Below are 25,624 nucleotides of genomic sequence, written 5' to 3'. Positions count from 1 at the left end.
TGAGTTTTTAATTTATATTTAAATTAGGTGTTCTGTATGTTGCTGAAATGGGTGGCGCTGTGGGTTAAACCACAGAGCCTAGGACTTGCCCATCAGAAGGTCGGCAGTTCGAATCCCTGCGACGGGGTGAGCTCCCGTTGCTTGGTCCCTGCTCCTGCCAACCTAGCAGTTCGAAAGCACGTCAATGTGCAAGTAGATAAATAGGCGGAAAGGTAAATGGCATTTCCGTGCGCTGTTCTGGTTCGCCAGAAGCCGCTTAGTCATGCTGGCCACATGACCCTGAAGTTGTATGCCGGCTCCCTCGGCCAATAAAGCAAGATGAGTGCCGCAACCCCAGAGTCGGCCACGACTGGACCTAATGGTCAGGGGTCCCTTTACCTTTACCTATGTTGCTGTTGTAAGCCACTTTGAGACTTAGAGGGTGAAAAGGGGGTTATAATTTTTCAAAAAATTATGTTATCCAGAGTTGCCTGCATGGCACTGGGAACTGGGCCAGTGAAATTCCATTTGCGCAGTGGAGAATGCCTAGCTGCTTCTCCAGTGGAGCTCCCCGTATCCCCTTGGCATCCCAAGCTTCAGCTTTTTGAACTCCCAGGAAGGCCTGGGATGTAATGACAGGAGAATTGGAGAAAATCACGTGGAAGCAGCTTTTAGGCTCTGGAGTCTAGTCTGATTTCCACTCATGTATTTCAGTTAGAAAATATGTAAACATGGAAGTCTTAACTAGATTGCAGATACTAGTTGTCACCATTAATAATATAATTTAAAATCTGTTGCCCACCCTTCATTCCAGGGTCCCAGGTCAGGTTATAGCAATTCAAAACACAACTGTAAAAACAGTTTGAAGTAAGTTAGAATCTCTTACTTTTAAGTAAGGTGGATTCTAAAAATATACATTTCAGGTGTCAAAGGCCCAGATAAAATAAGTGCATCTTCAGCATTTCCTGTGTGGAGAGGGAATTCCACAATTTAGGGGCTGCCACAGAGAATTCCCTTACCCAAACCGCCCTCACCTGGGTAGTGACAGTGGAACTGCCAAGACACTTCCCTACCGCTGCTGATCTTAACAACTGATCTTAACAACCCATTCCTTCAAGAGTCTGTAAAGAAGGCCGTGATCTCTCACATATTTGGGTCCTAAGTTATTTAGGGTTTTGAACACTAGTGTGAGCACCTTACTCACATTGGCAGCTAATGCAGCTGTTTCATGAGCTGCATATATGAGTTCTGAATGGAACCTGAGCTAGGAATCTGGCCACCCCATTTGGGACCAATTTAATATTTATTTTATGAGTTACGTACAGGTATTTGCATTTGAATGTACAGAAGTTGGTTCTCTTTGATGCTAGCAAACCAAAATGAGGAACTGTTTTTGGCAAGGTTTTCTTTTTGTGTCACTGATGATGATTGCCTCAGAATGATATAGCTTGGGGACATATTTACTCAGGCCTTCATGCATGTGAAACTAGAATATGCCTGCGAAGTCTTTCAAAGCATAATGATAGTGTGAAAATAGAGTGGAAATATGATTGGATGGCGTGCTCTTGAACTTTGTCTAAACTACTGCTGGCTCTTAGATGGTGGAACATCTAATAGTGAGTTGGTTTGATGTGTTGGGTGCCATGATGATGGAAGATTAGAGCTGCATTCAACAGAAAACTGGCCGTTTTTATCAATCCCTTCGCCTTAGCTTTCCATAGAGTGATTAAAACCAATAGACTTTACTCAAATACGTGTTTCTTCTAAAAAGCCGAGCAAGTTCAAAAACAGGAAAATGAAATCTTGCTGGAAAAAGTATTGTATTGGAAAGAATGCAATAAAATTGTTTCCTTGTCCCGTATTTACTGCATTCTTATTCTATCTTTCATTAAACCAAAACCAAGAAGGCTTACAAATAATACACAGAGCTTAAAATCTCAATGGAAAATCCAATAGGGGGGGGGGAGGGATGAAACAAAACATTTAACAAAACCACAGACTTCTGTAGACTTAGCATCGTCTTTCCTTCCTCTGCAGTGTTTGAGTGGTTTCTACAACACTTCACAGTTCAGTATAATAGATTGTGCTTATACCTCTTTTTTCGTTTTAATCTGCTGAATGATCATTTGTCATGCCACTGTATGTTCTGTATTGGTGAGAATGCATAATATGCTATAGATCAGAAATGATTATCTTGATTGGTTTTCTATATCTCTAGTGAGTAAGTGTCAGTGATACTCTTGATGACCAAAAAAAGAGAGAAAAACTACAATATCATGGTTGCGTTTTGTCCCGTCCCCCCCATCTCCAAGGGCATTTTATTTAAACATTTAGGTTTACATTTCACATTAATTCCATGGCTTCTGGAAGCTTACACAAATATGTGTAATTTTATATTTTTAGAAAGGAAATGAAAGAAACACAACCCTTCTTTGAAAACATTCCAGAAAGAGGCCGCAGAGCAATTAGTAATTGTGATATAGATCTTCGTGGGAGGAGTGAGAGCACAAACTTCTAGTAGTTTATGGTCTTAATAAATCTCGGCTAATCCAGATTTAGCAGATCCGAACCTGCAGGGAGGTGTTAAATTGAGATTCCTTCATAAATCAGGGTGGCTCAATTTTTTCACATCAAGTGGGCTGCAAGAGTACTTTGACCTGGAACCCAGGGGCCACACAGTGCCTTGGCAAGGCCAAAATTTGACAGTCCCCCCCAGCCCTCATTGTGCCTTCCCAAAGCAAGGTGCCAGGCTCTGGTAGGGTCCTAGAGCCCTCCAATCTCCTTAAAAACAAAACCAAACACATTTTTAATTGGTTTTTAAGAAATACAAATACAATAACCATTAAACACTTCTCCAGCAGTACATATAATGGTGTTTGTTTTACATACACTTTCAACATTCAAACATAGTACTTAATGTAACCCCTCCATGGAGAATATTGAGCAGTTGATATAGGAAAGGTCTTGATTTTTGGTCATTAACATAGTTAAAGAAAGGGGTCCACATTTCTTGAAAGTTGTCTGTTTGTTATGCCTCGAATTTGTCTGCCCTCCTGTGTCTGGTGATGCTCAGACATTGTCATATCCCAGATATTATTTTCCCATATGTTCATGGCTAGCCCTCTCATCTCCTTCCCAAAGCTGGGAAAGCACTAATTTGACTTTGGGAAGGCAAAACTCTGGGGGCCCCCTTCTTAAAGCCCAGCACTTCACTCACCCACCTTGGAGAAGGCAGAGCAAGGGCTGGAGGCATCGAACATTGCCGAGGGGCTCCCCAAAAGGCCCTCAGGGGTTGCTCGTTGGGCCATCCTCCCATAAGTGATTAGGAGTCCCCAATACATAAGTCCATTGGAATGTCATGGAGGTGATCAACATGAGACGAGGCATATAGGACCAGTTCTGCAGTTTCCAAAATGATTTGCAGCCAGTGGACAATAGGCTCGAACGGGTTCCATAGCCACACTCATAACATCTTCCCTGTGGGCCCTGCTACCTGTCACAGGTGCCACTCCCTCTCTGTAGACTGAATGTCTTAAGTGGGGTTGTTATGCTATGAACTGTATCCAATGGAATGTTGCTTGTGCGATGGAACAAACTGTTCTCCTTTCCCCCCATGCATTGTTGAAATCGGCTCCAAACTGTTGGGGCCCCCCCTCCAGAACAGATATTGGAGGTACGGGGAGCCTGCAGGGAGGATTTGAGAAAGGGGCAGCCCCATTGCTTGAGTAGGACTCCACCCACACAGTGTTGGCTTACAGACCTCTACACTATTTGTTTATTTTCCCTATGGAGTCATTGGTGTCTTGGGTTGCGAAGCTTTGGGTGGGGAGGGTCTGGGTTGGTGGTGGTTCTGGCAGTATCTGTTCTGGGCTGTGCGGCAGACTCTTCTGCAGCATCGGCGTACGTATAGCTGTCAACTTTTCCCTTTTCTTGCGAGGAGTCCTATTCGGAATAAGGGAATTTCCCTTAAAAAATGGGAAAAGTTGACAGCTATTAGGATGTGGAATCACAAGTCTCCTCAGAGCTGTCTGGTATTTTCTTTTGATTTGGTGACCTAGTTGCTGCTCAAGGCCAGGGTTACAAAAGTTGGGCAGTTTCCGCAAGGCCAGCTGATAGGTTTGATGGAGTTCTTTCAGGGAACTGCAGAGAGAGATTTGCTTTTGCTGATAGTTCTGCTTGCTGTATATACACAGGCATGGTTTCTTCGTTTCCCCCCCAGCTTGACTCTGAAAGCGCTGGTTGACTGCAAAGCAGACATTGACCCAGAATGTACCAGATCAGCATATGCACTTCTGCCTTGTAGTGCCCCTTTCCATTTCACATGGGTAGTCAGGGCTTAGCAGTGTTAAATGCAGCAGCCGCAAGGATTCCTTTGTTTAGGAAGCTCTGAGGTCCTTTTGGTGGTTCTCTTGTTGCAAGAAGTGAAGCTACAGGGAACCAGGCAGAGGGTTTTCTCGGTAGTGGCGCCCACCCTGTGGAACGCCCTCCCATCACATGTGAAGTGTTGGGAAGTTTTTAATGTATATGTTTTTGTATATGCTGGAAGCTGCCCAGAGTGGCTGGGGTAACCCAGTCAGATGGGAGGGGTACAAATAATAAAATTACTATTATTCTTATTAACATGTTCTCAGCCTTAATAATAGGTAATAGCGCTTGAATGTCACCAGCTCTGTCTCATAGCACCATGTGAATGCCATGCGCATTTCATTTATTGCTTGCATTTCAATTTGCATTATGCTGGATGCTCCACGGTCTGTTCTCCGATTTAAGCCAGGGATCGGCACAGAAGTGTTATGGCTAGAACAGGGGAAGTTGGGTGTTGCACAAGCAACCTTAATCTGTCAAAATTCTACTCGCATTGCATACCTTCTGAGCAGTAGAGTAGAAGCCAGAGTTGTTCTGGCAATGAAACCTGTTTTTTTGTGATCACCTCCCTGGCTCTTTCCTACGCCTTCATGAAAGGCCTTTTGAGGCCAGTTCTGCAGCATTCTTGGGCGTTATGCTATTTTGAAAACTCGGTGAGCTTCATTATTTAGAAGCGTCTAGCCTTGGTATGCAGAACCTCTTGAAGAAAAGCAGAATCACAGTCCCTTATTGCAGTGGTTTTCAACTGTTGTGCTGTGGCATTGAATGATGTCTGTTGTGCTGTGGCTTTGAATGATGTGCTGGAATGCATTGAATGATAGTCAGGAGTGCTGTGAGCAACACTGGTCTGTGTCCCTCCTTCCTTCCCTCTCTTCTCTGATTCCCTCTTGTGTCTCTGCCTCCCAAAGGCTTGCACAGCTGTTTGTTGCAGCAGCCCTGCCTGCAAGCTCCCCGGGCAAATGGTGCCTCTGGTGCTGGCCAGGCGGTGCTGGGTGCCTTGGAATAAGCCAGCAAGTGGGTGAGGGAGCTCAGCCAGCCTGCCTGCCAGTCCTTGGGAATGGACAAACAAGTCCCAGGCCCCTGTGGGGCAGTGTGAGGAGGCACCTCTCTTTGGGGCTCATAGATCAGGGAAGGCACCAGCAGCTGCCCAGAGTACTCCCAAGGAGAGGGAAGAGGAGGCTGAGGGAACACTCCACAAGGAAGGGTGTTCAAAAGAGGGTGAGAGGCTGCCAGCTCTGCAGGCAAGTTGTGACATAACTGGGCGCCTGAGCTGCTATGGGGTGCTGCAGAAAGAATTTAGTTGGTCAAGGGTGCTGTGGACTAAAAAAGGAAGAAAAGCTCTGCCTTACTGCATGCCTTCAGATCACTGCTCTAGGCTGTTTGCGACATGGAATCAGTGCTTGCTCAGCATTCAGGCTTTTTGTGCTGCCGAAGGGTTTTTTACCTAGTAGATGAGAGAGACAAGTTGGTCTAATGAAAAAGACTGCAGTACCTGCTCTGTACTTGCTAATCTTTAGAACCACCTAGATGGCCAATATTTACATCATACTATAGGTATAGGTCTGGAATCAGAACAGTGACTTGCCATCATTGGGGGAAGTTGAGTCAGGAGGCCTTGCCTGATGAGTAGGAAGAGCCACCTTTGCCACGTAGGTGAGTCGATGTACAGGTTCCCTTTGCTGTTGTTTGATTCGGGGAATGTATCCTCTCTTCCTTCTATAACATCGATCTTTATATTTGAGTGTATATCATGTCCCAGTAGGTAGCTCTGGACCATTTGGCTTTTTAAAGCAAGACTATGAAACCCAAGCTATACATCCTCCATGGGTCACACAGTGTAGTCACACAAATCCCATGTACAGGTACTATCCCACTTAGTTAAAAACTCAGATATATAAGCTAGGTGCTAAAATTCAAATGACCGGAATGTCATCTGGCTAGTTCAGATGACAACTTTGAGCTAGGTTAAGAGCTTTGAGAACCTAAAGGAGAAAAGTCACTCGATCCATGGACAGTCCACATGTTTATTGGCCTATTCCGACTTTTTCTTTTTCTTGGTGATTGCTCCTGCTCAGCCTGCACAGAAAAAGCATTTAGGTTCCAGAAATTCATTCTGATTGTGCAGATAAAATACAAATGGTAAAATTCTACAGGCTGGGGTGTAAGTGTGTGGAAGCTTTTCCACATCCAATGATCCTCAGATGGTGGAGATGTCAGGCACCATCCTCGTGACAAGGCCACTTCACTTGGTCACAAGTGGTAAAAAAAAAAAAAAAACAGGTGCAAAAGGTGCCTGGGTAATTTTGAACACTGCTAAGTACAGTGGTGCCCCGCAAGACGAATGCCTCGCAAGACGGAAAACTCGCTAGACGAAAGAGTTTTCCGTTTTGGAGGTGCTTCGCAAAACGAATTTCCTATGGGCTTGCTTCGCAAGACGAAAATGTCTTGCGAGTTCCTGTGGGTTTTTTCCCCTCCCCCCCTTTTTCTAAGCCACTAAGCTGCTTATCAGCTGATCCGATCAGCCGATAAGCCACTAATAACGCTAATCCACTAATCCGTCAATGGGCTTGCTTCGCAAGACGAAAAAACCGCTCGACGAAGAGAATCACAGAACGGATTCTTTTCGTCTTGCGAGGCACCACTGTACATTCTGTTTGCAATGTTGTATGGTATTGAGGGATGTTTGCAGGATCAATGCTGTTCCATTGTTCCTGTGTTGACCTTATTCAGTAACCGCTCACTAGTTTGGCTTTTCATACCTTTGCATCTCCATGGGTAAACATGTCGTTAACACATTGTAACATGTTTTAGTGCCTGCATTTTAAAAAACCAGTCGATATCTGTAAATGTCTTTATCTGTACTACAGAATACTCTATAACTGTATACAGTTGTACCTGGAAGTCAAACAGAATCTGTTCTGGAAGTCCTTTTGACTTCCAAAACCCAAGCGTGGCTTCTGATTGGCTCTAGGAAGCTCCTGCAGCCAATTGGAAGCCCATCGGATGTTCAGCTTCCAAAAATATTTCTCAAATTGGTACACTCACTTCCAGGTTTGTGGCGTTTGGGAGCCAAAACGTTCAAGAACTAAGCTGTTTGAAAACCAAGGTACAACTGTACTTAATAAACCTGCTTCTGCTGTATCAGAATAGGAATACTATTTCACCACTAGATGGCCCTGAATTATTAGTCTATTTTGTGCAAGGAAGGTTTGTGCCCCCCCCCCATAAACTTATTGGCTAGCCAGCTTTCTTTTAAAAGTCTATTTAAACTCAGGTGGAGGAGAGGGGAAAATATACTGCTCATTCTGCCAACCTTTAGGGTTCAGAGTAAGTAAAATACTTTAAACGTATGGATGTGATAAAAAGACTACTTACAAATATTGCCAGATCAAAGGATCTAAAGCCCGGACTACTTGGAGCCAAATGGCGGTTAATGGATTGAGATTGAATCCTGACAAGACAGAAATACTGTTTCTGGGGGACAGGGGGCATGGAGGTGTGAGGGTACATTTCCAAGCACAATTCAAAGTGTTGGTGTTGACCTTTAAAGCCATAAACGGCTTTGGCCTTGAATACCTGAAGGAGCGTCTCTTCACCCCCAACATTCAGCTTGGACACTGAGATCCAGCTCTGAGGACCTTCTGGCAGTTCCCTCACTGCGAGAAGCGAAGCTACAGGGAACCAGGAAGAGGGCCTTCTTGCTGGGCAGAACCCCCTCCCATCAGATGTCAAGGAGATAAACAACTGTCTGACTTTTAGAAGACATCTGAAGGCAGCCCTGTTTAGGGAAGTTTTTAATGTTTGATGTCTTACTGTGTTTTAATTTGTTGGAAGCCGCCCAGAGTCGCTGGGGCAGCCCAGTCAGATGGGCAGCATATAAATATTAAAGCATTATTATTATTATTATTATTATTATTATTATTATTATTATTAAATGGGACACCTGTCCAAGAGGCTTACATAATGTGCCTGAGACAAGGTGGAATGGTAACACAGTTTTGACAACTGAAAATGAGCCAGAGGGAGGATGAGATCTTGGGCAAGTGTTCATATACTTAGGCAAATACTCGGTTTCATAACCAACTGTAATGTGTCAGTAACAATACAAATACCATGCAAATATCATCCAAGTGGCAGTTCATACTAGAAAGCAGCTGGAAGAGAAGGGAGGCAGAAGCTGAAGAAAGACCTGTGAGTGGAGAGAAGAGTGTTGTCCTTTTCCCATTCTTGGAGTTTCCTCTGGGAAACTCACCAAACCTGCAACTGGGTACAGAGAGTGCAGCCAACTGCTCAATGAACATGGCTGTGCTGGACAGCCTGAGGAAGCTCTGCCCACCTTGCCCATGAAAAAGCAAGTCTAGAGCGAGAGACTAGAGTTATGTCCGCAGCAACCTTGCTCTTTGTGAGACTTGTGGGTGGGCTGAGAGTTTGTTTGGATTCTGGGTGAGTTCCAGGGTGGAGCCCTGGGTGAGAGCCAGGAAGCTGATAGGGAGGGTGTGTCTAGAGGCAAAAGAACTGATATTGTCTTATATTTATTAGTAATGTTGTATTAATGCAAAATATTTTTATATGTCAACTCTGTGTTTTTGTAGTATTTGTTGCTTAAGCTGTCTGTTGCTTTAGTATTTTGTATACCGCATAAAAGATATCTATCCATCGTCTATCAATCTATCTATATCTATCTCATCTCTACCTATAGTGGGACCTTAGTTCTTGAACTTGTTCTGGGAGTCTGTTCAAAACCATTCAAAAACCAAGGCATGGCTTCCAAGTGGCTGTAGGAGCTTCCTGCACTCAATCAGAAGCCGCAGAAGCCACGTCGGATGTTTGACTTCCGAAAAACATTCACAAACCGGAACACTTACTTCCGGGTTTGCGGCGTTCGGGAGCAGATTTGTTTGGGAACCAAAGTACCACTTTATCTATCTTCTATCTATCATCTACCTATCATTTATCTATCAATCATCTATCTATCTAATCTTAAGCGATAGAGAAATGATATAAATAAATAAAAACCTTCACATCGGGTTTCATGTCAAGGAAGAGCTATTTGTGTTTCAGCTCCTTTTTTAGCCCATGTTTGAGTTGCATCAGTCCTCAGGTGTGAAATTGTTTCTGCTTTCTTTGCATTCTGCTTTGGATTCTCTCTCTCCTCCCTGACCCCCTTTGTGGTTTACTATTTTGGATGGATGGGGATCTTCCAATGAAAAGGGCAAATGTGCTATGTGCAGAACCAGAATAACTTATCTGACAGCAGGGATCTTTGGGGCAGCTTGCAGTAAGAATTGGTTGTTTAGAAGATAACATTTGGAGCTGAGTATTTCTCCCATCAAAGGGATGTAGTTCAAGGGCAGGTAGCATCCATCATGATACGAGGGACTTCAAAAGAGGGAAGCATTTTATAAATGCTCACCAAGCCAATGGCTTCTAATCAGTTCTGCAACCTGTCTTGAGAATGATCTTCAGCCCAACATTTTCATCTCTCAAAGGTTTCCTTGCAGGATTATAGAAACCCTATAATCCCTGAGATTGCACCTTCTGATTCCAGGCCTTTTCGTGTTAAAGGTGGTACACTACAATTGGCAAAGTCAATCTAGTCAACACAAGGAAATCATTAAAATGCATTCTTGGTCCTTGGATCTGAAGCAAGACTAGAGCTTCGGTGTCTGGGCTCATCTCTTAAGTGGATACCACGTTGATTTGACATACCACAAATGAGTATTTCTGCTTTATGCTCCCTCTTATCTTTCCCAGTCCTTTTTCGCAACATTGGACAAGTTGCTTAAGTGGAACTCAGCAAGAATGGAAGAAATACAGCTTACTCACTCATCTAGTGAAATCTGCTCCTGCCCATAAAAACCTAGGCTTCAGTAAACCAGTTGTCTGCATTTCTTGCTGCAAGAGACTAATGCTGCAATTTTTAAAAGAAGCATCTTCCAACCCTAGTTTTTGCTGAAGATGCTGCATACTTGATTTGTAAAGGTGTTTTTGTTTTTTAATGCTTATAGTGTTACCTGGAGAAGTGAGATTTAGCAACTGGAAGATAGTGATCAAAGGAAACATAGATAAAAGGGTTTCAGAGGTCAGTCTGTGAATGCAGGAGTAAAACATTTGGGCGACTTAAAGTACTTAATTCTCATTTTCTTAGTGGACGACTTCCAAGCATTTTACTTGTAGAGGCCTTTAGAACATTGTAGGTTACACCTTTTATTAGAACTAATACAGAAATGGAAACGAAGGACTTTGCCTGCCATTGTTTAGTTCCCCATCCATAGGTCAAGGATCTGGTCTACAGCATCTCTGTTGCAAAGAACGGTCCACTTTCAACTTCAGTGACAGATTCCCTTCTTTGCCGGACTTCGATCTTAAGAAGCTAACTCACTAACTCCTTCTGCCTTGGGGATCAAGTCTGCTTCAAGTCATTTAATCAGTATTTTTTGACATATTCTATTGAGCTAGAGATTTCATGTAAGTTCAGGCAATTGATTGCCATGCTTCTTCACTCCTGGAGTTCAAAAATTCTTCCTAATGTGAGTCATAGCCCTTTGTGGGTGCAGGATGTTGTCATCTCATATTGGAGAAAAGCTCAGCCTTGTTTTTGAGAAGTCTTAATTCCCATTTCTCTCCTCCAAACTGAACATATTGGTTTTTCCTCCTGCTATTTATGGGCCATCAGTTTTAGGCCTCTACTAATCTTTATTTTGTTTCTATGGATACTTCCAGGTTTTTGTCCCAAATGGATGTGACCAGAGTTGAATATGACACAGACATAATCCATTTGAATATAATGGGAGAATTAGCTTGAATCACCTGTCCTTTCTTTTTTGTAATAATGCAACACATGTGATATTGGCTTCCCCCAAACTGTTTCTTTGGCTCTAAAACTTTACAGCCTTGCCCCTCTCTGCAAACTGCTTTTGCAACTTCTGGGAATTTAAGAAGCAGCTTCGATGGCTGAGGAGGCGAGACTGTAGTTGCCTTAAAAAGAAAAGTTAAAATCTCTTATGCGCATGTTGAGTGAGCTGCAGACTTTTTTGGATTGCATCCATTGACTCTTTAAGAAACTGTTTGCTTCTGTATTTGGAGGGAATGAGTCACGAGTCCACGGAACTGCTAATATTAAACAAACTGATTACTGGCAGTGAATTGTGCTTGGATGGTATTTAAGTGTAGGGTTGCTGAGGTTGTGCACCCTTGACTGTGCTGGAAAAAATATCCTAAGCCTCAGATCCACAAATGGTAGAAATGCAAAATAATGTTAATGGTGCTGTTGTTGTTTGCTTCATTTATGAATTGTTTCTGTTGAAGCATGTTGAAGCAATTTCACAATACAATAAAAGCATGTATAAGAGAACAGCATATTAAAAAAATTCAGATCTAACACAGATACTGATTAGGATAAAAACCACCGCGTAGCAGACTTGCTGAAAGAGGAAATGGCGTCTTCATAATAACCTTATGTTGAGGAAAGTTTTCTCCTGGTGCCTAAAAATATATATTGAAGGCGCCAGGCAAACTTCACTGGGGAGAGCATTCCATAGACAGGGAGCCACTGCAGAGAAGGACCATTCTTGTGTTGCCACCCTCCGGACCTCTTGATGAGAGGGCACACGAAGAAGGGCCTCAGAAGATGATCTCAGGGTCTGGGTAGGTTCACATGGAAAGAGGCGATCCTTGAGGTATTGTGGTCCTAAGCCACTGTAGACAAAGACTGGAATAATGGGCAAGATGTCCTTTGAGGAACACCTGCCAACCATTATTGATCTTTGGTTTGAGGGACCCCTGAAGAGTTTTTGGGCAACCCTAGGGATCCTTGAGTAGAGTAAGCTACTCTACTCAAGTATATATATAGTTACGGATGTATCTACTCTACTCAAGTATATATATAATTATGGGTGTAAAATTTCTGGAATTTTCAAGACAATTTGCCTCTTTTGGAAGAAAACTGAAACTTTTGGAGAAATTGAAATATATCCATTAATTGCTTTTTTATGAAACCTAAACTTATTTCACTGCTTTAACTTGAAACACATCATTTTTAAGTTGACATACAAAGTGATACTGTTTGATATGTTTACGAAATGGGTGTTTACTCTGAAGACTCACTCTGTTTAGTAGTAGAACTTATTTCCAGGATAAGGGCCTCAAAAGTATATGTTCCTTAGTTTTGCAGAAGCAAAATTGCAGGAGAGAGCTGTGTGTGTGTGTTTATATATTTCCCTTCAGTCAAAACCAATTCCTAGAGTAGCTTATGAATACTTGTGGTAAGACAATGCTTGCTCCCCAGGCTTACATTTTAAAAGGCAGGGCACAAAAGGAAAAGGGACTGGGCACTATTTTTTACTTATATATAAAGCATTAATGAAAACGATGTAAAAAAAAATTCTTAATTTTTTTTGGCTGATATTTAGATAAATATTTTTCTACCTTTACAGGATACAAAATTATGGATAATAATGGAATATCTTGGCGGAGGTTCTGCTCTTGACCTTGTAAGTAATCAGCTTATAGTAATGGAACTAAAGGGTATTTATCTGAATTTGCAGTTGTTTCTATGTGCATTATAAATTCAGAGTGATGTCCAGTGATGTCCGACTGCTTAAACAGAAAGACATTCAGCTGCTTTTCTTTCCTCTCTAGCATTCCTGCACCCCAAAAACTGCTCTGGTGTGCCCCAACCCTCCAGGTCATATCTTGAGAGTGCATGGGAGGTGCAAGGGGGAATATAATAATAATAATAATAATAATAATAATAATAATAATAATAATAATAATTTATTTATATCCCGCCCTCCCCAGCCGAAGCCGGGCTCAGGGCAGCTAACAACAATAAAATAGTACAACATTCTAAAATCATTTCATTATAAAATTAATTCAGCTGAAATTGATGGCAACCATTAGGCTAAAGTTCTGTGAAGATTGCCAAAGGAGGGAGTCAGGCTGTGCCCTGACCAAAGGCCTGGTGGAACAGCTCTGTCTTGCAGGCCCTGCGGAAAGATGTCAAGTCCCGCAGGGCCCTAGTCTCTTGGGACAGAGTGTTCCACCAGTTTGGAGCCACAGCCGAAAAAGCCCTGGCTCTGGTTGAGGCCAGCCTAACCTCTCTGTGGGCCTAGGACCTCCAAGATGTTTTTGTTTGAAGACTGTAAGTTCCTCTGTGGGACATACCAGGAGAGGCGGTCCCGTAGGTACGAGGGTCCTAGGCTGTATAGGGCTTTAAAGGTTAAAACCAGCACCTTAAACCTGATCCTGTACCCCACCGGGAGCCAGTGCAGCTGGTATAGCACCGGGTGAATGTGATCTCGCAGCGAGGACCCCGTAAGGAGTCTCGCCGCGGCATTCTGCGGTTGGGAAGAAGAAAAGTTTTTGCTACACTGGATCTCCCCAATAGGAATTTATTTATTTCTTGCATTTATTTCCCACCCTCACTTTGATGGCTCCAAGCCATCTTCATGTAAGCCTCATAAATTTGTGCTAACTAACTTTAGTAAAAGGGTAAATTTATGTAACTGAACCATTAGAATCATAGAATCATAGAGTTGGAAGAGACCACAAGGGCCATCGAGTTGCCAAGCAGGAAACACCATCAGAGCACTCCTGACATATGGTTGTCAAGCCTCTGCTTAAAGACCTCCAAAGAAGGAGACTCCACCACACTCCTTGGCAGCAAATTCCACTGTCGAACAGCTCTTACTGTCAGGAAGTTCTTCCTAATGTTTAGGTGGAATCTTCTTTCTTGATTAGTTCTTGGCTTAATAATACAGGAAAAGGTATTTTGATTGTGTCATTTGATTTTTATTGGAATAAATGCCCCATTCTTAATCATCTTCCTTGAATATTGAATAGGAAAACTGTGAGCCATGATCCGCTGTAATAAAATTGGAATAATGATGAGTGAGCAGAGGCTGTTTGCCTCAAATGGCTCTGTCCTCCTGGAGCAGCCCAGTCAAACACGGAAAACTCCACAAGTGATTCAGTATTGAACTGATTATAGGGGAGCAGATTCCCTTCCAGCTGAATGCCCGATTCTTCGGCACCCTCCCTCCGATTCCTCGCAGCCTTCCTCCCAGCCTATCCCAGTTCCCAAGGGGAAAAGCTTACACCCCGAGTTGGCTTTTTGTAATGCCACTGTCTGAGAACATGAATGTGCAGAAATGGTCAAAATAAATACTTCTGTAGTTTTGTGTCGTTGGCTGATTGCTCACGTTTTCTCCTCTATTGTGTATGATGTGTCTAAAATTCTTGACTTCAATTTCCCCACCCACAAAGGTTTATCAGCTGTATTTGTGCGACATTTATCTTGGAAAAATAATCTGTTGTGTTTTCTCCTAGTTAGAACCAGGGTCTCTTGATGAAATCCAGATTGCTACGATATTGAGAGAGATTCTGAAAGGCCTTGATTATTTGCATTCAGAAAAGAAAATCCACAGAGATATTAAAGGTAAAACTTCGTAGGGTTTATGTTTCAAATGCTTTGGGATGGATCTAGTCTTAGTCATGGTTAGAGTAGACCCACTGAAATCTAATCACATAAGCTAGTCCTTATTTCTGTGGGTCCTTGACTAAGTCAACCTGTTTAGCTTTAAACATTTGAACTCAACATTCTTTTTTTTAAAAAAAAACATATTTTCTAGCTGCTAATGTGCTGCTGTCTGAACAAGGAGAAGTCAAACTAGCAGATTTTGGTGTAGCCGGACAACTAACTGATACACAAATAAAGAGAAATACCTTTGTGGGTACACCGTTTTGGATGGCACCAGAAGTAATAAAGCAGTCAGCGTATGATTCAAAGGTAAGATTAAAGGAGGAATGCTTAGGGTTCAGAGTTGGGCCTGAAAATCTTTTCTTTTGTCTTTGTTAGGTGAAGTAATATTAATCTGCCATGCTGATATTGAGACACACACACACACACACACACACACACAGTAGTACCTTGGTACTCGAACGGCTTGGCTCCTGGACAAATCAGCTCCCGAATGCCATAAACCCGGAAGTCAGTGTTCCAGTTTGCGAACATTTTTCGGAAGCCTAATGTCCAACGCGGCTTCTGCAGCTTCCGATTGAGTGCAGGAAACTCCTGCAGCCAATCGGAAGCTGCATCTTGCTTTTTGAACAGTTTCTGGAGTTGAATGGACTCCTGGAACAGATTAAATTCAAGAACCAACCTCGGGTTACATACGCTTCAGGTTACAGACTCCGCTAACCCACAAATACAGTGGTACCTCAGGTTAAGTACTTAATTCGTTCCGGAGGTCCGTTCTTAACCTGAAACGGTTCTTAACCTGAAGCACCACTTTAGCTAATGGGGCCTCCTGCTGCCGCCGCACCGCCGGAGCACGATTTCCGTTCTCATCCTGAAGCAAAGTTCTTAACCTGAAGCACTATTTCTGGGTTAGCGGAGTGTGTAATCTGAAGCGTATGTAACCTTAAGCGTATGTAACCCAAGGTGCCACTGTAGTACCTCGGGTTAAGAACTTTGCTTCAGGATGAGAACAGAAATCGCGCTGCAGCAGTGGGAGGCCTCATTAGCTAAAGTGGTGCTTCAGGTTAAGAACAGTTTCAGGTTAAGAACGGACCTCCGGAACGAATTAAGTACGTAACCAGAGGTATCACTGTATACTGTATATTTTCTATATATAGGTTTGTATATATACTGTATGTCTTATTAACGCTTTTCAGAGTACAATAAAAGACAAGCTTGTTCTAAGCGCGCACACGCACGCACACACACACACACACACACACACAGACACACACAATCAGAGAATAAAAGAAGAAAGAAAAGATAGAAGAGATAAAAAGTACAGGATCCTCTCTCCCCAATATATCTTAACTTTTGTCCCATACTGAAAAGGGCGTGTCCTCCCAGCTCTCACCTGGGGGCGTTCCTCTCTTCTCCCAGCCTCTCATCCTGAGAGATTTCTGCTTCCCTGTCTCTCACACAAGGACCTTCAGACTGTATATCACGCTGAAATTTTCTTAGGAGGATTTACCTGGATCCCTTTTGTATAGCCCTTACTGCTCACGCAGGTGTTTAGGATTATAATATTTCCAGAATTGTTACGTAAACGGGTTTGAAAAACAGACATGTTTATTTTGAGTGCTTATTTCGAATACCTAAAATTAAGATGCAGAGGGAAGGGTGTGCTTGTTTCATGAATGATCAGTCAGTGAAATGAATGAAATGTTGTAGTTGGTTTCAATGAAAGGGCTCCCTTTTTGCCTCCCTCCTGCTGTAAGTAAGATGGCTTCTGTGTTGCAGGCAGATATCTGGTCACTGGGCATAACAGCCATAGAGCTTGCGAAAGGTGAGCCTCCACATTCAGAGCTGCATCCCATGAAAGTTCTCTTCCTGATCCCAAAGAACAACCCACCAACATTAGAAGGAAACTACAGCAAACCTCTGAAGGAGTTCGTTGAAGCCTGCTTGAACAAGGACCCAAGTTTTGTAAGTTGTTTTGGTTTTTCCACACCCCATATACCTTTGGTCATGTTGCTTAACGCACATGTGGGAAAATGGAAGACTGAAATGTCGATAACGTTTGAACGTTCTGTGTATTGGATATACTTTTTTTTTTTACAGCAAAATAATTTTATTCTGATACATCCCTGTTTTTGTGGAGCTTTATCGTGAAAATGTCTGCCTTTCTCCTTCCCGTGTTAACTTTTAAAAAATCGATTACACATTCAATTTAGTAATAATAATGATGATGATGATGTTATTTGTACCTCACCTATCCAACTGGGTTGCCACAGCATTTCATTCAAAACAGCCTCTTTCAGTTAAGATAAAGGAGAATTGAGAGGGTTTCTTTCAAATTCAAAAATCTTCGCCAAAACCATGTTCATGTGGGTTTCACTTTGTGTATTCAGTCCACATTTTGTTCAGGCTGATGACAAACAGGTGTCACTTCCACAAAATCGTTTAGCTTTCTTACATTCTCTAGGATCAAAATATTTTGATGGAGGTTTACAAGCTGCCTACATTTTAAGCTGTTTCTAACTTTTTATGATCCATCTATACTACTGATTAGCAACTACTTTTGTCATGGAAGCACTTGGACAGGGCGAAGGGTTTCAGCCAATGCATTGACCACCTTCCTGTTGTGTGCAATGGTTGTTTCTGGAATGTGGAATAGGGAAACGCTTGATTGGCAGCTAGGGATTTAGGTAGCTGTGCATGTATTGCATTGACGAATCCGTCTAAAAGTATCAGTGAATTCATGCCTAAAGTCTACTATGGCTCATCTTTCCACCTATCTATATTATTAGTGAAATCTATATGCCAGGGGTCAGCAACCTTTTTCAGCCGTGGGCTAGTCCACCGTCCCTCAGACCATGTGGTGGGCTGGTCTATATTTTGAAAAAAAAACCCACAAACAAATTCCTATGCCCCACAAATAACCCAGAGATGCATTTTAAATAAAAATGCACATTCTACTCATGTAAAAACACGCTGATTCCTGGACCGTCCGTGGGCCAGATTTAGAAGTTGATTGGGCTGGATCCAGCCCCCGGGCCTTAGGCTGCCTACCCCTGCTATATGCTGAGAAAGGAATAAAAGTAATACAGGAGAATTAAGCATTCATTAGCCACAAATACACATTTCTTAAAATAAACCAATGCCTGGTGTCTCTCTTCAGTGACTGTATGTTTAGCATTTTGGTGGACTTCAGTTTCTTTTTCTCAGTTATCTCCTTGCAAATCAACTGAAGTGTATTAAGCAAAGCAACTTGCTTTTATTTTTAAGAGACCAACGGCAAAAGAACTGCTGAAGCACAAGTTTATAATACGGAATGCAAAGAAAACCTCTTACTTGACAGATCTCATCGACAGGCATAAAAGATGGAAGTCTGAGCAGAACCATGATAACTCCAGCTCTGAAGATTCAGATGGGTAAGCGGGAAAGCGGGAGAATACTGCAGATGCGGTGGGGCAAGCTTAAAAAAAAACAACAATATATCTTGGGCATACTCAAAATTAAACTGCTAAAAAGTAACATAACTTTAAGAGTATAGTCGTACCTTGGATTCCAAACGCCTTGCGAGTCTTAACATTTTGGCTTCCGAATGCCACGAACCCAGAAGTGAGTGTTCTGGTTTGCAAACGTTCTTTGGAACCCGAATGTCCGACGCGGCTTCCTGCAGCCAATCAGAAGCCACGCCTTGGTTTCCAAACGTTTTGGAAGTCTAACAGACTTCTGGAATGGATTTCGTTCAACTTTCGAAGTACCCCTGTATGTACATAATCCTTCCTTTTTCAATGCTTTGGGTAACCAGAAATAACTCTGGAGCAGTCACCTGCGATCTGAAGTGTGGGAGGGAAAGTTTTAATTAAAGTTGAGTTTTAGAAGTAAAAGAACATGAGGACAACAAGTAAGATCAAGAAAGACAAGGATTTTTTTTAAAGAATGCAGTTCTTTGTTTTTTTTGGACTATTTGGGGTAGCATCATAGATAAATGAGTGGGATTTGAGAAAGAATTATGAAAATAATTTTATCAAAGTTTTGTAATGGATAAGATTATAATGCAGCAGGAAAGGTCCGGCAAAAAAACACACCATGAAGATAAGAGTGGGAAGTCAACCTCTAAGGATTTATTCAGTTGGAAATTAATTTTTATTTTTTTAAACTGTTAATCTTAAAATTTGTTAAATTTGTTTATCTGGTTGTTGTTGTTTTTTTTTATAAAAAAAAACCTTAAAAATTAACCCCCCCAATGAAGTATAGGAGGAATACTTTGAAGCAAGCATGTCCCAAGCATGGCACCCTTGTGTATAAGAGAGCTGTAGGACAGTATTTAAAAAGTGCTGTTTTTAAAGTCTACGTTGCTGAGATTGTGTTAAGGAGCCTTTCTGATAAACCTGAAGGGAGAAACTCACAGGGACAGATGTGATACACATGCACACTTTTTACATTTGTCTTGATTTCAGCTTGAATAGACAAAAAAAATCCCTAAGAATGGTGATGGAGTGTTATTACCAAATTACCAAAACACTCATGCTTTAGTTGGGCTTGTTGCATGCTGCTAAGATGTAGAATGTTGTGGGATGCGGGTGGTGCTGTGGTCTAAACCACTGAGCCTCTTGGGCTTGCCAATCAGAAGGTCGACGGTTTGAATCCCTGCGCCGGGGTGAGCTCCCGTTGCTCAGTCCCAGCTCCTGTCAACCTAGCAGTTCAAAAGCACGCCCAAAGTGCAAGTAGATAAATAGGTACCGCTCCAGTGGGAAGGTAAACGCCGTTTCCGTGCGCTGCTCTGGTTGCGCCAGAAGCGGCTTAGTCATGCTGGCCACATGACCTGGGAAAACTGTCTGCAGACAAACGCTAGCTCCCTCGGCCTATAAAGCGAGATGAGCACACAACCCCAGAGTCGTCTGCGACTGGACTTAACTGTCATGGGTCCTTTACCTATTAAGATTGTATAAATCCAGAAATGGATCATGGAGCAGATTTGTAATTTATGCTGGATGTAATAATTCTGGCGCCTAATTATTAAAAACCTATTTCAGATTGCTTTTTCTGTCCATAAAAACTTTGAATTTTGGTGATAGAGTTGGTTTAAAGTAATCATGTTCGAGTTTGCCAGTTTAGTTTTATTAACAGCTGATGATGATCATATGAACAATGTGATTATTTTCTTTGCCATAACCCATGAAAAAATATTTGTGCTAAAGGGAAACAGATGGCCAAGCCTCGGGTGGCAGTGATTCAGGTGACTGGATATTTACAATCCGAGAGAAAGATCCCAAGAACCTTGAGAATGGAGCTACTCAGCTACACGAGTGGGAAAGGAACAAGGTATTTATAGACACTGAAGGAAACAAGAAACTGAAAGTATTTTAAGAAGAAATGCATGCTTTTCAACTTTCATTATCACAGCTTACATGTGAGGTTTCAGGCTGTACCCTGCATGCAGTCTTTCTCTTGCTTAACAGGACTTCCTCTTCCTCTCTGTGCAGCCACAAAATTAGCTCCAGGAGGTGCCCTAAACCAGGGGTAGGCAACCTAAGGCCCATGGGTCACAAGCGGCCCACGGGGGTTGTTAGACCGGCCCCCGAGCTGCCGGCTTGGTGAGTCTCCGTGTGCTGTGCTAAACAGGCACAGCGCAGCGCGGGAACTCGCTTCTGCGGCGCTGAAAATCACATCTGCGCAGATGCCGGAAATTGTGTCTACGCAAACACCAGAAATCGCGGCCGTGTGCTCACACACACGCGCAGTCTGGTCCACGGAGGGATCTCCACTGGAGTGATCTGGCCTGGCGAGGTAAACCTTGCCGACCCCCGCCCTAAACTTTGTGGAGCAGTCGAGGTGGTGTGCAGAGGGCTGGAGGAAGAGAAGAGGGGCACGTTCCATTGCACAAGCACGTGTCGGTTGTGCAAGCGGAACAGCAACGTTGGGTGCAACCCTTTGTAACTCTGCACATTCAGAACTCAGTGTGCAGATTCCTAAGTATAGGGTCCATCAAAATTCCTGTGAAACTAAATGGGTTTGGGGAACTTCTGGCCTGTGGGCCAATTTTGACCTGGCAAGGGTCCCAGTTTGGCCTGAGAGGCAATTTCCCCCAAACCATGCCCACCTACCCCAGACCTGGCCTTATATGTGGTGTCAGATGTGGGGCAGATAGACACAGCTGGAACCTGATCGCACAGCCGGTCCTTGCAGAAAGCAGCTTTGCCAGCCCTTTGGAAGTACAGAAAAAGGGCTTTCAAAGCAGCGGTTTCCTGTGTGCAGTGCTTCCCAAGTGCCAAGCATAGGGCTGGCAAAGCCCCTTTTGCTGTGGTTCTCCCGTGCCTGACAACCAACCGGGTGTTGGGCATTTGGGAACAACAGTGAAAAAGGGGCTTTGCCAGATCTCTGGGACAAGTAGCTGGCAGATGGGATATTTTTAATGCTATCCGTATCACGGAGTCTGTCTACCCAAACCTGTGATTGCTTTGTGCAATGCTGCATCTGATGATGCTAGCAGCAGCCACTGTATTAGTGCCGCTGAAAGATATTCCTGGGTTGGCATGTGGCAGTGATGCAGCAGTTGTTTGCCATCCTCAGTGTGCCGGTTTACGCATTAAGCACGTGCACATGTGTTCCTGTAATGTCTTCCCTTGGTTTTATTTTATATTTTTGCAAATAGTAAACCAACTCCTTCCTGAAGTTTCATCAGATACATACTTACTTCCCACCCACCTCAAATTTAATTTATTTGGTATTGCACATCTGAAATATTTCATAATCCTAAAGTACACTTTGCTACATAGTTAATTGTCTGTTTAACTACATTTCCTTGTTATTTGTAATAGAACTTTTGTTATGTGATATACAGAAGGATTTCCACTTGTTCAAAATTGAATTTCAGCTTGCAATAATGCATTAATGAATTCTGGATGTATTTGTACTTGGAAGTGTGTGTTGCATAAAATGTGGGATATAGGAAAAGAATGAGAAAATGTTCAGTATATGTATCTCGCTTGATGTATTATGGAATTCTTTGTTTTTTCTCCCAAAGGAAAATACCATTCAAAGGCGTCCTTTATCTCGGTGCTTATCAACAATCATATCGCCATTATTCACAGAGGTAAATTTCCATCAGGTTCACTGTTTTCCAGTCAACGTGAGGACCACATTGCCTTGTGGTCAGCCTTCCTGGTTGGGAGACTCATGCCGGTGGTGGGTGGGGCCAGGTACAAAACGGGTGGAGCAAAATATATGATCCTCCCTTTTGTATAGTAGGCTACATTCCTGACATGCAAAAGTCTCTCTATATACGTACATTCCTCCCTCTTGGCAAGCTAGAGATGCTTTCGCCATTTAAGGAACCATTCCAGCCAGGCAGATGCTCTCAGAGACTGTGGAGCCTGGCATGGTGAGGGTTGTGGTCTGGGTAGGAGAGGCAGGACTTGGGGAAGCGTCCCAAGCAACAAATAGAGTCTGTGTATTTGGTCCCTGAGGGACGCGGGTGGCGCTGTGGGTAAAACCTCAGCGCCTAGGACTTGCTGATCGTATGGTCGGCGGTTCGAATCCCCGCGGCGGGGTGAGCTCCCGTCGTTCGGGCCCAGCCCCTGCCCACCTAGCAGTTCGAAAGCACCCTTAAGTGCAAGTAGATAAATAGGTACCGCTTTATAGCGGGAAGGTAAACGGCGTTTCCGTGCGCTGCGCTGGTGCTGGCTTGTCTGGGCAGCTTTGTCACGCTGGCCACGTGACCCGGAAGTGTCTTCGGACAGCGCTGGCTCCCGGCCTCTTAAGCGAGATGAGCGCCGCAACCCCAGAGTCGGTCACGACTGGCCCGTACGGGCAGGGGTACCTTTACCTTTACCTATTTGGTCCCTGAGCCCGGTGTTCCCCACCCCCCGCTTTAGAAATGATGGGAGAAAATACAGGAAAACAAATGTAATTAGTTTTGCTTCTTTAAGTACATATAGGATAAATGCAAGATTTCGTTTTTTAAAAAAATGAGAATTACAGCAGGGTTTCCCAAACATGGGTCTCCAGCAGATTTTGGACTACAACTCCCATCATCTCTAGTGGTTAGGGATGATGGGAATTGTAGTATAAAAACAGCTGGAGACCCCAGTTTGGGAAACCCTGAGTTGCAGTGATATTTTGATCCCTTCATATTGGAAATAGTAGTAGTAACAATTAAATACCTATGTAGCCCTGTTCAGAAGCTCAAAGACTATCCCGTCTTTGCAATAACTCTGCAAAGAAGGTCAACAGCATTCTTGCTGCACAGCAGATGGGAGGCTGGAGCTGAGATAGAGCAGCTTCCTAGCTTAAGGCCTAGGGGGATTTTGGGAGAGATGTAAGTCTGAACCAGGACTTGATGCTGAAAGGCACTAGGGCATCCTTTCCACCTCGCCTAGTGATGATGGGGGCTGTAGTCCAGCAATATCTGGCGAGCTCCATGTTGGGGGAAGGTTACAGCATGGTAGCAGCAGGGGATAAGACTGTCGAAACTTGAATTTAATATGCACCAGAGTGGGGAGTACCCATTACTGCCTGCAGAGTACTTCATAAAGCGGGTATCTGTCCATCTTCTGGTCTTCAAGAGTTAGAGCAGAGTTTCCCAAACTTGGGTTCCCAATTTGATTTTGGACTACAGTTCCCATCATCCCTGACCACTGGTCCTGCTACCTAGGGATGATGGGAGTTGTAGTCCAACAACAGCTGGAGACCCACGTTTGGGAAACCCCGGTTAGAGAAACACAGTGATGAAGCGGCATTTGTTCCTGCCCCCTCTCCTCCCTGTTCCCTTCCTGGTTTTAAAGACCTCATGGTGGGAGGTGGGGATATTAGCAGTTATGTTAGTGAGCCATAAGGAGAAGCAGTAGAAGTCCTTCTCCCACCTCTATTTTGAAGAGGGCGGGGGGCAGCTGCTGTAGTGCAGCCCACATTTCTTAAGTTAAAGGTAAAGGGACCCCTGACCATTAAGTCCAGTTGCAGACGACTCTGGGGTTGCGGCGCTCATCTCGCTTTATTGGCCGAGGGAGCCGGCGTACAGCTTCCGGGTTATGTGGCCAGCATGACTAAGCCGCTTCTGGCGAACCAGAGCAGCGCACGGAAACACCGTTTACTTTCCCGCCAGAGCGGTACCTATTTATCTACTTGCACTGTGACGTGCTTTTGACCTGCTAGGTTGGCAGGAGCAGGCACTGAGCAACGGGAGCTCACCCCGTCGCGGGGATTCGAACTGCTGACCTTCTGATCGGCAAGTCCTAGGCTCTGTGGTTTAACCCACAGTGCCACAGAGAAGCACCTTGTGGTGTGAGAGGAGCCAACCATTCCCCATAACACACACGCATGGCTGCTTTTTTTATATTAGCTGTGTATTCGATTCTGCAGTTTTTATTTTGCTGGGTTAAAACTGTTAACCACTCTGAGCCTTGGGCATGGAGTGGCAAACTCCTATTGGGAGACGGAAAGGAACTCTTTCCCAACGAAAAGGTAGCCTAGTGACTCACTAAATGTGTTCGTTGCCATTAGAGGCAATTTATTTGTGCGGTGAAATTACTTTCCTTTTTTGGCACAGCAGCCTCCTGGTTACTTCTGTGAGTTCCTGGTGCTTTTAAAGGGAACATATTGTTCAGGGAGGGAGATCAGGATGGGAAAGGCTATTTTGCTGAAAATAAGGGACATGACCCTGCTATACATGTGTCCGTGTAGAATGTTGCCCTGCATTAAACCATGCATTTATAAGCAGTTGTCAAGTTAAAGCCCTGCTCATGCTTTTAGAGATTCTGATATTTCTTAGCTGAGATTTGCTTGATAACATACAATAGTTTCAATGTACGTTGTAGATCTCCATGCAGTCTGTACACCTAAAGTGTGGTGGTACTTGATTTTTTAAAAAACTCTTTTGCTCATTTAGATTGTATACGCATTTCAAATGGTTACATGGCTAACGCCCTTTTTTATTTTGATTCAGCTGAAAGAGAGGAGTCAAGCTTGCGGGGGGAACATGGGATCCATAGAAGAACTGAGAGAGGCTATCTATTTGGCTGAAGAAGCATGTCCAGGCATTTCAGATACCATGGTGACAGAGCTTGTGGAGAGGCTTCAGAGGTAATAGTAAAGCCACCTAGCAGGAAACAGTATTATCCAATTCAGTGTGGTTCCTTCAACGTAAATGTATCAGTGGTATCCTAACCCACATGGCCAAAGCGTATGAAACCTGAATTCTCTGCCAGAAGGAGATGTGAATTCTCCTAGCAGAAATCCCTGCTTGTTTGAACTCATGCATATTAGGTAATATTGTATGATTTAGTAAGTGGAGTAACATTTCTACAATCAAGGATGTCACAGGGCATAAGTTATTAGCAGAACTATTGACTCTTTAAGGAATAGCCTTGAGTTATTCACTAATTTACTGTTTGCTATCAGATTGGACATACAGTGGAACCTCAGTTGCCGAATGCTTTGGAAGTAGAACGTTACGGCTTTCGAACGCCGACAACCTGGAAGTAAATGCTTCCATTTTCGAACGTGCCTTGGAAGTCGAACGGCTTCCGAGGCGGGTTGCTCCATTTCCCCCCAATGGATTTTGCCGACCTGCAATTGCGCCTTGGTTGTCAAAACGTTTCGGAAGTCGAACGGTCTTCTGGAACGAATTCCGTTCGACAACCGAGGTTCCACTGTAGTGGCAGGTTTTAAGACATCCACAAACTCTGGATTTGAGCAAATGTCTTATGAGAGCATAGCAAATTGCAAGGAGAGTAAAATTACCAGAGCATATGAGGGGCAGGGGAGGGCCAACTGGGCACTTTTTAGAACAGCGTTTCCCAAACTTGGGTGTGT

At 43.5% G+C, this 25,624-nt stretch overlaps 1 protein-coding gene across 1 annotated transcript in view; it reads left to right on the top strand.

Moving 5' to 3' along the window:
- The window catches only part of STK24 (serine/threonine kinase 24), a 39,431-nt gene that overhangs the window by 7,868 nt on the left and 5,939 nt on the right, over nucleotides 1-25,624 (top strand). The window contains exons 3-10 of the mRNA XM_083501270.1: nucleotides 12,780-12,836; nucleotides 14,674-14,782; nucleotides 14,976-15,133; nucleotides 16,604-16,789; nucleotides 18,092-18,237; nucleotides 20,014-20,137; nucleotides 21,840-21,908; nucleotides 24,756-24,892. Of these exons, the coding sequence (XP_083357396.1) occupies nucleotides 12,780-12,836; nucleotides 14,674-14,782; nucleotides 14,976-15,133; nucleotides 16,604-16,789; nucleotides 18,092-18,237; nucleotides 20,014-20,137; nucleotides 21,840-21,908; nucleotides 24,756-24,892 (986 nt within the window). The remainder of the gene's footprint in view (nucleotides 1-12,779; nucleotides 12,837-14,673; nucleotides 14,783-14,975; nucleotides 15,134-16,603; nucleotides 16,790-18,091; nucleotides 18,238-20,013; nucleotides 20,138-21,839; nucleotides 21,909-24,755; nucleotides 24,893-25,624) is intronic.

The sequence above is a fragment of the Podarcis liolepis genome (assembly GCF_965112155.1).
Source record: "Podarcis liolepis genome assembly, chromosome: 4".
NCBI classification, from domain to species: Eukaryota; Metazoa; Chordata; class Lepidosauria; order Squamata; family Lacertidae; genus Podarcis; species Podarcis liolepis.
This window is presented reverse-complemented; position numbering and strand designations above follow the sequence as displayed.